The sequence below is a fragment of the Accipiter gentilis genome, chromosome 7 (assembly GCF_929443795.1).
Source record: "Accipiter gentilis chromosome 7, bAccGen1.1, whole genome shotgun sequence".
Lineage (NCBI taxonomy): Eukaryota > Metazoa > Chordata > Aves > Accipitriformes > Accipitridae > Astur > Astur gentilis.
This window is the reverse complement of record NC_064886.1, coordinates 8,915,115-8,926,402: the sequence shown is the minus strand read 5'-3', so window position 1 is coordinate 8,926,402 and position 11,288 is coordinate 8,915,115. Positions and strand designations below refer to the sequence as shown.

At 63.1% G+C, this 11,288-nt stretch overlaps 2 protein-coding genes across 3 annotated transcripts; one reads left to right on the top strand and one right to left on the bottom strand.

The window, feature by feature from the left end:
* Nucleotides 1–280: 280 nt before the first annotated feature.
* Nucleotides 281–4,995, bottom strand: LOC126040733 (C-type lectin domain family 18 member A-like). Of its 2 annotated transcripts, XM_049805569.1 has the most exons (12): nt 4,693–4,995; nt 4,060–4,151; nt 3,344–3,568; nt 3,147–3,244; nt 2,552–2,673; nt 2,356–2,463; nt 1,812–1,904; nt 1,565–1,671; nt 1,297–1,426; nt 1,122–1,218; nt 934–1,025; nt 281–771 (listed from the first exon to the last, which is right to left on the bottom strand). In XM_049805569.1, exons 1-12 carry the CDS (start codon nt 4,880–4,882, stop codon nt 734–736), a joined length of 1,392 nt encoding a protein of 463 aa, XP_049661526.1. In that variant the 5' UTR covers nt 4,883–4,995; the 3' UTR covers nt 281–733. The 2 variants fall into 2 exon arrangements, with proteins under 2 accessions (XP_049661526.1, XP_049661527.1); XM_049805570.1 differs by lacking the exon at nt 2,356–2,463.
* Nucleotides 4,996–6,678: 1,683 nt separating this feature from the next.
* LOC126040888 (fibulin-7-like) lies at nt 6,679–9,890 on the top strand. Its single transcript, XM_049805909.1, has 8 exons — nt 6,679–6,747; nt 7,203–7,359; nt 7,515–7,685; nt 7,870–7,995; nt 8,160–8,282; nt 8,375–8,512; nt 8,612–8,750; nt 9,341–9,890. The coding sequence occupies exons 1-8, from the start codon at nt 6,679–6,681 to the stop codon at nt 9,699–9,701; spliced, it is 1,284 nt and encodes a 427-aa protein (XP_049661866.1). The 3' UTR covers nt 9,702–9,890.
* The last annotated feature ends 1,398 nt before the right edge of the window (nt 9,891–11,288 follow it).

Below are 11,288 nucleotides of genomic sequence, written 5' to 3'. Positions count from 1 at the left end.
AGCTTAGCCGGGAGCCAGGCTAGTTCCAGCTCCTGCGACCCCAGCAACCGCTCCAGGGATGGAGCTGGAGGTGCCACCCAGTGCGGGCACGATGCGGGCCATGGCAGAGGCAGAGTCTGGTGGGTCTGGGGGAGGAAAAGGAGACAAACAGCTCTCCCAAAGGGAGAGAGGGTCTTTATTAACCACCCGGCAGATGGTGAGGGACTGAGTGATGGTGAGGAACTGGGTGATGATGAAGACCCAGGTGATGGTGAGGAACCCGCAGTGCCAGGCTCAGGGGTTCCCACCCAGGTTGGGATGATGGCTCAGAGCTGAGCAGAGTCCTTACCCTGAGCCATGCCAAGGTCTGTGCTCCCCAGACACCCCCCTCAGCCCCTCATTGCATCGGGACCACGGTCCGGACACAGCCCGGCTGCCAGTTTAGGAGAAGGATGCTGTTGGACCTGGCTGCTGCGAGGGCATCTCCCTGCTCTGGGGGGCTGTCATAGCATGATGGTGACAGAGGAAGGTGAGGGGCAGAAGACGACGCTGTTTTGGGGATGCTGATGTAGAGCATGTGCCCTTCTCGCCAGGTCCTGGCACTGTGGGTCGCTTCAGCCCCCTGTCCCCTGAGTGGGCGAGTCGTGGGGGGGTCCTCCTGAGCCATGGTCTGGGCTTGGCACGGCAATGGAGTCCTCCTGCACCACAGACTCAGCACAGCAGCCAGCGCTGGCCAGTGGCCAGGGCTGCTGGCTCAGGGGTCCTGCTGCCACAGGGAGATGTGCTCCTGGGCTGCGATGGGATGCAGACAGTCAGTGCCTCCTGCACCAGGAAGGACCTAGAGGTCTGGGCAGGGCTGGCAGCAGGGCACAGAGCCAGCAGAGCCGGGGGCCAGCACCACTGGGGCTTGACACCCCCAGAAAGGTGCGGGAGGGCTCCTGGCTGCTCACTTACCAAACTGGCAGATGTACCGGTTTCGGGTCTTGCAGCGCTGGTCATTCCAGTTGAAGGCGGCCGACGCTTGCATCTCCACACAGTTCCCGAACCTGTGCCCCGGTGGGAGGGTGGTAAAGCTGGCCAGTGCTGTGGCATGGCAGTGACACCGCACAGAGGTCGGATGTCTGTATCCAGCAGGCACTTACCCCTGGTTGTCTGGCTGCCCGAAAGCGAAGCTGGTGAAGGAGGATGGCTCGCCCACATCCCAGCGGAAGGAAGCCTTGGATGTCTTGTAGGTGAGACCTGGGGGGGGTGTGACGTGGGGTGCCACAGCTGTCCGCAACCTGGGCAGCCCGTGCCCTGCCTGCCGCTGTCACTCACCAATCCAGAAGTTCCCGGTCTCGAAATCGGTGTCTGTTACCCTGTTACCAGTCTCCAAGCGGCTGAGGTAGAAAGACAGGATGTCCTGGACCTTCTGGTTTCTGATCTGGGCCAGCATCGCCCCTTTCTCCTGCAGGGAAGGGAGTGAGTCAGCCCTAAACACGTGGCCCAGATCCACGCCAGGCAGCGGAGAGATTCACGGGAGGCTGTGAGCACAGGTGGCATTTTTCAGCTGCAAAGGGATGCCCAGAGCATCCCAGGGGCTCACCTGGCACTTTATTTTGGCTCCATAGTAGGTATTGGCCTCGGGGGACACCATGAAGCAGTCATCGTCTATCCTCACATCGCAGGCGTGGAAAGGGAACCGAATCTTTGCTGGGGGCACAGGCAGGTGCACGTGGGTCCCTGTGCCAGCAGAGCCAGGCCCACCAGAGGACCCTTAGCCCCACTCCGGGGGTCCCTGCCTGCAGATCCCTGCTGCCACCCTGAAGCAGCACAGGTGGGTGCAGACTCACTGCCGCACTCAGCTCCGCCGTAGCCCACGTCGCAGAGGCAGGAGCACTCCTCCTTCCTGAACTTTCCATGCAGGCACTGCCCGCTGCACCTCACTGCGGGCAAGAAGGTGTTGTGTTAGCTGGGGGGCGGTCAGCAGCCTCTGTCCACCCCAGCTTAGGTTGTGCTGCACACCGGGGCACTGAGCTGAGCTGCCCATGCTGCACGGCCCGCGCACACAAGCACACTGAGCTGACCCTGTGCACGCATGCGCCGCATGGCTGTGTGCACACAGGCACCCAGCAGACCATGAATGCTGCACTGGCTGTCCCCATGCATGCACTGCACCAGCCATGCACACACATGCACTGCACTTACCCTGTGCATGCTTACATTGCACCGTCCATGCACACACGTGCACTGCACTGACACTGCACATGCATGCAGCACACTGTCCATGCACACGTGTGCACTGCACCAACCCTTTGCACACATGCACTGCACTGGCCACGCGCATGCATCTCTAGAGGCAAGGGGAGGCCAGGGTCGCGTGGATGCCCCTCTCACCTTGGCAGTACCTGCCCGTGTAGCCGGGGGGACAGACACACTGGCAGCTGCTCATGTCGAGGTGCCCGCTGTTCCTGCAGCTCATGCGACAGGGGTTCCTGGGCACCTCTGGGCACAGCAGAGAGGTGGCGTGGGCATCTAGGGCTACGCCACGGCCGGGGACCACGCAGGGGCCAGGGGGACTGCAGGGACTCACCGCAGAGCCCACCGCCGTGGTCCCAGGACTTGAAGCAGCCGGAGAGGCCAGCAGTGCAGAGGGAGCACCAGGGCCCCTGCTTGTAGGGCAGGACAGGCGTCCCCGCTACCTCCCAGTTGCCCCTGTCGCCACAAGCAGCTGGAGGCGGCTGCCCCACCTGGCACCAGCTCCTTGCCCCGCCCACACAGACAAGCCACGCCCCTTTCTGGGACAAGGCCCCGCCCACACCACCAGCCCCATACATTTCCAACGCACAGCCTCGCCCACATTTCATAGGCCCCGTCTACTTCTGGATGCAGCCCCGCCCACAGCGCCAGCCCCCACCCACCGCCAGGGCAAGGCTCCGCCCCCACCCCCTCACCACACATCCCCATAGGCCAGCCCACCCCCCTACCCGGACACACCCCTGTGGAGACCCCGCCCACACAGGGGGAAGGGCTTCTCCCAGCTCCGCCCACCCCACTGCCATCGCATCCCAGTCCCCCTTGCCACCCCACCCACACCTCCCAGCCCCGCCCGCTCATGCCAAGGCCCCACCCCCCCGCGCTCAGCCCCGCCCCCTCCCGCTCAGGCACCGCCCCCAGCAGCCCCTTACCCTGGGGAGTAGGCGCAGGCGAAGGCCTCGCTGGGGCCGTGGCCGCCGGCGCAGAGGTGCCGGCCGCAGCCCAGCCGCCCCGCCGTGGCCCACACCAGCTGCGAGAGAGTGTGTGTCACCCCTGTCCCCGGGCCTTCAGACCCGCCCTGGGCCCCCCCCGCCACCCCCACCCCATCCCACATGCCCCCCATGCCCACCTGGGTGTAATGGCGGCAGGTGGCATTGCTGGCGCAGCGCCCCGTCCCGTAGTCGTAGTGTTGGCCCTCAGCGAACCAGCGCTCCAGAACGGCCCCGAAGCCCCCGGTGCCCGCTGGCAGCAGGGCCTCGCTCCAGCTCAGCTGCGGGGCTGGCGGGGGAGCGGGGCCCTCCAGGCAGCTGGCCGCCCGTGCCCCGGCCAGCCGCCCCAGTTCCTCGCTCCACTCCTGTGCAGGTGTGCCATGAGCCACAGAGGGTCCCTGGGGACAGCCCCCATGGCAGGGATGCTGGGGGAGAGCGGGGAACCACCCAGGGACTGGGGACCACCAAGGGGGTCATTCCAGGGGATGACTGGGGGACATCAGAGGATCGCCATGGGGGATGCTGCAAGGGACCCCAAGGGACCAGTCTTGCTCTTGGTGTGCTGGTGTGGGGTGATCGGGGGACATTGAGGGCCATCATGGGACCTGGTGGACCCCATGGGTGTCCCCAAGGGACCAGCCCTGCCCTTGGTATGTGCTGGGTCTGGCAGTGCCGGTGGCATGTCCTTCCCCAGGGGCCCCACGCTGGCCAGGTCTTCTGCTTCATTAGCTTGTTAACGAACTACCGTGTAGCACCCATGGGCTGCCTCCCCCATCCCTGGGCATGGAGTGGGAGATGGATGGGACATCCAAGGGGGTGGGGGGGGAACAGATGAACACCTCCAGGGGGGGCTCACCAGCTTCTGCATATTGGCGGCGGGGGGCTGTACTTTGCTCCTCAGTTTGTTGTGCAGGGAGAGCACCAGGAAGGTCTCCTTCATGCTGAGAGCTGGAGGGGGCAGGACAGCAGGGGCTGGGGCTGGGGCCAAGGGGCTGTGGGGTGCAAGTGCCTTCCCCATATCCCTGGCTGCGGACGGACCCTTCGGGGGGCCCTTCCACCCCTCAAAGAGTCCGTCTGCAGCCGGGGATACGGAGAAGGCACCCGGGTCTCCATGGAGACTCGAGGGGAGAGAAGAAAGCGCTTTTGGGCTGGGAGCACAAAAGGGGCAGGGGCCGCGGGGGGGTCCAGCCTGCTGAGCCCGTGTCTCGCATGGGTGGGCTGAGACTGCCAGGAATGTACTCACCCTCCCTGCTCATCCCATCACCAGCCCCATGCCCCCCCCCCCCCCAACTCCATCCCATGTCATCCCTAGCCCCCATCATCCACCGAGACCCCCGTTGCCATCCCTGGGTGCCCATCACCCACCCAGCCCACTGCCTGCCTGGCCTGGCCCCAGGGGATGGTGCTTAAGGTGCACCCACCCCCCTCAACCAGTTGCCCCCCAGTCCTGCTGCCAGCAGCAGACCCCCCCAGGCCCTCTCCCGATTACCTCCCGGAGCCAGCGCGGACAACTTCTCCAGAGCATCCGACCCCGTCTCACCCACTCTAAACACCAGGAGGTTAGAAACCAGGAGCACCAAGAGCTTCATGCAGGTGCCTGGGGTTGGGGGGGACCAGACCCCCATGGCTCTGGAGTGAGGAATCGGGAGAGACGAGCCACCCTGCAGCAGCCCTGGCATTGGGGCAAGCTTGGCTGCGCGCTCCTGCGTGCTTGTGTGTGCTTGTGTGTGTGTGTGTGTGTCTGGTTGCAGGATTTGATCCTATTCAGGACTCCAGACAGGCACCGCTGGTCAGCTCGAACAAAAGCTTGACGGGTGAGTAATAGCTCTGTCAAAACAGTTGCTCGCTGGCGCGAACACGGCAGACAACTCCTGGGGCCCCGGGCTGCAGCCCCGCTGGGATGTCCCGTAGCGGGGTTGGCCCCCCGTGCTCTGCCCCAGCCCCGCTGCCGAGCCGGGGTTGGGATGGGAAGGCAGGCAGGAGCAGGGGGTCCCGAGTGGCACCCACTTTGGAGCACTGGGAGATTGGATGGCATGGGGCTGGAGGGGCAGCTAAGGGGGCCCCTGCTGCCAGCCTTCCTCCTGCCCCATGAATTAAACATGCTGGGGAGGTAACACACACCGCCACAGGCACGAAGCCAAATACCCGCTCTGGCGAGCTGGGCAGCATGGTTACGGGGTGGGAGGATGCGAGGGCTGGGGGGCTGGCAGTGGGAGAGATGCTGGGCTCAGGGGGGCACATATCAGCAGGTGCTCGGGGTTGAGCAGGGGTCCCAGAACCCATGCTGCTCGGGGGGCTCAGTAGCACCCCGATGGCTCTGCTCCAGCACTGGGCTCCCAGCACCCATGCTGGGGAGCTGGAGGTGCTCCCCTGGCACAGGGCAGATATGTGGGCTTCAAACATACCTGCTTGGGGGTGGCTGGGGGGCAGGCACATGCTGCCATGCCCCTTCCTTGGGCCTGTCATGGGTGGGAGAGACAGGGAGCATCCCACCTGCTAGCTATCAGGGCTGAGCTGGATGTCAGTAGAAATCCAGGTCTGAATGCCTTCAGTTCCCTCGACCTGAGCCTAACCCTAACCCTGGCCTGGACCCTGGGGTTGCTAATGCCAACCCTAACCCTCCCTCTAACCTCCTGTTCATCTGAACCTAAACCGTTGGCACCAATCCCAACACTAATCCTAACCCTAACCCTAACCTTAACCCAAAACCTGACCTTAGCTCTAACCATGAGTCTAACGCTAATCCCAACTCTAACTCCAACCCTAACCCTAATGCTAAACCTAACCCTAAACTTTATGCTGACCCTAACCCTAAACCTAATGCTGAACCCTGACATTAACCCTGACCCTAATGCCGCCTGTAATGTCAACCTGCACCCCAACTCTAGGCTGCAGCAAAGCCCTGAGGTCCCCCTGTAGGCTCCAACTGTGGCTGAGCTCACCCCAGCAAAGCTGTGCTGAGGCCGGCAAGTCCGCGGTGCTGCCAGGCTGCCTTCCTCAGCAGCCCCAGCCCCACTGTAGAGTTGGATGACAGCACTGACTCCAAAGCCATCCTTTCTCCCGGGAGACTTTCCCATGCTTAGCAAACACATGGGATTAGCCTCATCCTTCACCCCTGCGTGCTGGGGAGCCCCAGAGCTGTGGCTGGCTGTGGGGGGAGCCCAGAACCACTGGTACCGCAGCAAGTGCCGTGACAGCCACTGCCTGGCCCCGGCATCTGCTGGCCCTGTGACATGAAAGGCCCCAAAGCCTCTGATGTGCGGAGAGGGAAGGGAAGGGAGAGGCTGGTGCCACTGCCAAGGGGAAACTTTCCTACAGCTCTGCCTCGGCCAGGGGAAAAAACAACAAACACACGGGTACGCGCTGTGAATAAATCCCGGTGAGCGCAGGAGTGCAGCTGTGAGCGAGCGGGGCAGAACTGGACTGCCAGCATCTCGTCCCTGCAGACTGTGCAGCTGGACCCAGCCCCGGCACGATGCTCCTAATCCCGCTGCCAGCCTGGCTGACCCTGGGCATCCTGCAGCTGCCCCTCGGCCGCGCCCAGGTAAGGACCCTCGTGCCCCCCATCCAGTCCCCTTGCAGACCCCCCCCCCACTGGGGGCTTCTCAGGTCCCACCTCTCACACCCCAGTGCCCCATCACCACCCCGGGTTGGGGGGTACGGCACAGCCATGGTGCCCACGGGGCTGCCCAGGGTCAGGGGAGATGGTTGTGGGGCTTTTCTCCTGCAGCAGCAAGATGATGCTAAACCCACCTGGGGCATCCGAGCTGCTCCTCAGCATCCAAGTGCTGGGGCAGGACCAAGCAGAGGGGCTGAAGCTGGAGCAGATACAGAGACAGGGGCAGCCCCCACACTGGGATGGGGAGGAAGGGGCTCTGCCCAGGGCAGGGCATCCAAACCAACCCCAGAGATGCTGCCTGCTTGGCAGGGTCCTCCCAGGCTGCGGCAGGGTGGTGGGGGAGTCTGGCGGGTGATGGGGATGTCCTTGTGTCCCCCCAGGAGTGCCTGAGCCAGCAGCAGGCGCTCAGCACCGTGCGCCAGATGCAGAAGCTGCTGGCGGCACAGGAGGCCGCCCACCTGCGGGGCACACGTGGACTCCGGCAGCAACTCTCCATCCTCCAGAACCGCCTCCAGAGACAGGCCACCAAACGCAACGGTAAACCCGGCCAGGGGTGACATCCCCACGGGGCTGGCTCCGAGCCCCGGACACCTGGCGAGCAGCCTGGGTGAGGGACCCTCAGCTCCTCACCAGGGCTGAGGTCGGCTCCAGCCTGGCAATGTCTGTCCTCACCCATGTCTGTCTGTCCGCAGAGACCTGTCCGCAGCCGGTGGTGCCCCTGAATGGACGGATGCTGGGCCGGAGCATGCGGGTGGGCCACGACGTTCACTTCGTCTGCGACGCCGGCTTCCGGCTGGTGGGCTCAGAGACGCGCGCCTGCCGACACGACCGCACGTGGAGCGGCACCCAGCCCTTCTGCAGAAGTGAAGTGGAATGGGGTTGGGGTGCCCTCCCCAGGGGCTCCTCTGTCACCCAAGCTGCCGGGTCCCATCGCTCTGCTCCCCTGGCTGCAGGGAGAGCAGCCCAGAGGCTGCAGCAATGGGCACTGAGCCTGGGCAGCAGGGTGGGGTGAGAATGTGCCGGTGTTCATGAGCTCCTTCTCCCTAGGCATTGACGACTGCTCCAGCAACCCGTGTGCCAACAGTGGGACCTGCGTGGATGGCAACCAGAGCTACACGTGCCTCTGCCCCCAGGGCTGGTCAGGCCCCAGCTGCCAGAGCCCCGTCTATGCCTGTAGGTGCCCAGGTTTGGGCTGCAGAGGATGGGGATGTTCATGAAGACAGCACCCAGCCACGCTGCACCCGCCTCCCCCTTCCCTGGCAGCCCCCCAGGATCTCATCCCCCACCCATCTCCCCATGCCCCCCACCCCAGCAGTGACACCTGCTCACCCCTGCAGACTGGGTGACGCTGAGCAACGCCTCCTTCAGCCGCCAGCCCCGCTGTGCTGAGGGCCGCCCGGGCTCTCGGCGCTGCAGCTGCGACGCCGGCTTCCAGATGCAAGCCAGCGGCATATGCCACGGTAAAAGGGACATGAGGATGGCGGGGAGGGGTTGGAAACTGAGGCTCAGCATTAATGGGAGCCCTAGCCATGCTCTGCTCTGTCCCCCCAAGATGTGGATGAGTGCCAGCTCTTCCAGTCCAGTTCCCAGACCCGGCTTTGCCTCCACAACTGCCTCAACCTCCCCGGCTCCTACCGCTGCCTCTGCCCCCCCGGCTACCTGCTCCACGCTGACCGCAATGCCTGCAAGGGTAAGAGCAGTGGGTGCAGGGCAGAGAGCATCCCATAGGACCAGGGGTGCAGTGGGGAGCAGCAGGGACAGCCCCATTCACCCCGTGTCACCACCACAGACGTGAACGAGTGTGCCAGGAAGCAGCACAACTGCACCCAGGGCGAACTCTGCATCAACACCTTTGGGGGCCATCGCTGCGTGCGCCCCAAGTGCCCCCCACCACGCCACAACACCAGCTATGTCAAGACCTCCGCCTTGTGAGTACCACATGTGGCTCGGGCTGCGTCATGCTCTCTCCCCCAGGTGATGGGTCCTGTGGTGCCCTGAGGACCATATCATGTCAACCAGAGGCAGCAGGGTGAGTGCCAGCCAGCACTGGCAGCAAATTACCAGGTAGGGTGCCTGAGTGCGCTTGGCATGCTCCCCAATGGTTTTGGGATGCCGGTGGCTGGGGATGCAGGTGGGAGCACCCTGATACATGGTGACTTTAACCCAGGACCCCAGCCCCCCAGAGCCCCAGCCTGGGTGGAACGATGCTGTTTCCCCTCTGCTGCACAACCACGCAGTGCCGTCAGCTGCCATCCAGCAGGCAAAATCCCCCCGGTCCTGCTTGTAAGACTGAACTGTTTTGCGGCCGAGCACAAGTGACCGCAGAAGCAGGGATGGGACGGAGAACCGATGCTGGGCACACTCAGATGTGGCTGACTTGGGTTGCTCTGCCGCAGGAATGGCAGTGGAGCTGGAGATGCTACCTGCAGTGCAGGCTAGTCTTGTTTGCAAGGATGCAGGCAGCTCCCCGAGAGCCAAACCACTGCACTGAGTGGTTGTACTCCTTCTTTCCTGGCAGCCAGTGTGAGAGGAACCCCTGCCCCATGGAGAGCCGAGCCTGCCGCCTGGCTGCCACCTCCATCTCTTTCCACTACCTGCCTCTCCAGGCCAACCGCACCGTGCCCCGCGTCCTCTTCAAGATGTCCACCACCCGCTTTGTGGGCGACAGCCTGCGCTTCGCCATCATGGGCGGCCGGGGCCAGGGCGTCTTTGCCGTGCGGCGCTCTGACCAGCAGACAGGAGAGCTGGTGCTCACCAGCCCTGTGTCCGGGCCAGCCACACTGGAGGTGGAGCTGGAGATGAGCGAGTTCTCCCGCAAGGTCCTCCTGGGCAAGCACATCTTCAAGGTCACAGCCTTTGTGTCCCCATACGAGTTTTGATCCCCTTTGGAGGCGGGTGTGGGGCCAAGCCAGGGTCTATCCTGGGAAGTGGTGGAGAGGGGTCAGCTCAGTGGTCCCAGTTCTTGTCCCATTGGGGACTTTCCTCTCCCATAATGCTTGCTCATGGCTGGCAGGGCAAAGCCATCGCAGCAGAAATGGTGCCTGTCGCAAAGGCTGCAAGGAAAACCCTGCGAGTAATGGGGGCACCAGTCTGGGGGTGCCTGCCTCTGCCAGCCCCCTTCCTCTCTGCCCGCATGGCACACAGAGGGGCACAGCAGACCAAGCCAATGGCACGTGGCATGCAGGTCCGGTTCCTTGTATCTTGTAACCTCTAATAAAAGAAAAGTGGCTGTAGGAAGGGTGTCCTCCTTGCTGTATGCCTGCTGCGTGGGAGCAGCCCTGTGCTCCTGGGGCAAGGGTCCTGGGGAGAGCTGGGTGCTGTGGTCATGGCAGGGTGCCCTTGCAGAGTTCGAGGTGTCAGCAGAGCTGTCAAACCCACCCAGGATCACGCAGTGTCCATGTCCCTCCCAGAACCACTGTTCCTGGGGGCCACAGGGAGGCTGGCGGTTGAAAAGGTGATGAGGGCCTTTGGGGACAGCAAGCGAAGGACACGCTGCTCCCGGGACAACCTCATCTCCGCACACAGAAGCTTTCTTAGGTGAGTGGCCGGCTGGCGGGTGCCAGCACCCCTCGCACAAAGCAGCCGCTGTGCACAGACCACAGGCAGCTCATAAAGACCTCCTTATGCACCCGCAGCCAGCACTGCCACCAGTTCTGCTCGCCAGCTCGGCACGGCTGCTTTGCTGGAGGAGGGGGAAAAGCCTTCCCTGAGGGCATCAGAGCTGCGGGCTGGGCTGGCAGGGCTGGCTGTGCTGTGTCACGAAAATCCGCAGCTGGCCTGCGTTGACCGAGGAGAGAGGCTGGAATGCAAAGTAGAGAATTAGAAGGGTAAATATTTATTCCTGCACATGCGGTGTCCCAGCCAAACTGGGCACCCCAAATGTGGCTTTGCACAGGTTCCTTATACCCTTCAGACCTTCAGGTACAACATGACTTGACTAATCACTGACTGACACCCCCCTTGCTGATTACGAATCATTGTAAAACTTTGCAAGGCAACAATATTTTTCCAGCATTCTTGCTGCTTGTCCATAGATCCAGACGTCCCCGGAGTCTTGCTGGAGTTACTGATCTATGATGCCAGATGATGCTGGGAGGGTTTCAAAGCCGTGTCAGAGGGGTGTTTTCGTACTATAAAGACTGGTTGATACAATAGTTAGGGAAGGGAATTTTCCTAACAGCTTCCAGGGAGCAGGACGGCTGGCTCCAGCTCACAACCAGCCTCCCGTCCTTCCACCACTGGCTCCCAGAGCCTCCCTGACCCCAGCCAACCTACAAAATCTTGGGTGTTTTCCTAAAAACACAGCCAGCATTCCCAGCAGCGCTTCACAGCTGGCTTTGGGGGTGATGAAGGGAAAAACAAGCACCCTCCCAAAGGAGGCCTTCTGAAGGGTCGTGACTTTTCCGGCCTCCGGGGAAGGATTCACCACCTCCTTTAGCGATGAAAGGCCGGGATGGAGGGATGGT

Excerpts from the sequence above, each read along its gene's own strand:
- LOC126040888 (XM_049805909.1), top strand. The coding sequence starts at position 6,679 with ATGCTCCTAATCCCGCTGCCAGCCTGGCTGACCCTGGGCATCCTGCAG. Across the intron at positions 7,360-7,514 it reads ACAGGCCACCAAACGCAACG|AGACCTGTCCGCAGCCGGTG; the intron begins GTAAACCCGGCC and ends GTCTGTCCGCAG. Across the intron at positions 8,751-9,340 it reads TATGTCAAGACCTCCGCCTT|CCAGTGTGAGAGGAACCCCT; the intron begins GTGAGTACCACA and ends CTTTCCTGGCAG.
- LOC126040733 (XM_049805569.1), bottom strand. The coding sequence starts at position 4,882 with ATGCCAGGGCTGCTGCAGGGTGGCTCGTCTCTCCCGATTCCTCACTCC. Across the intron at positions 1,219-1,296 it reads GACCGGGAACTTCTGGATTG|GTCTCACCTACAAGACATCC; the intron begins GTGAGTGACAGC and ends CACCCCCCCCAG. Across the intron at positions 772-933 it reads CCGGTACATCTGCCAGTTTG|CCCAGGAGCACATCTCCCTG; the intron begins GTAAGTGAGCAG and ends ATCCCATCGCAG.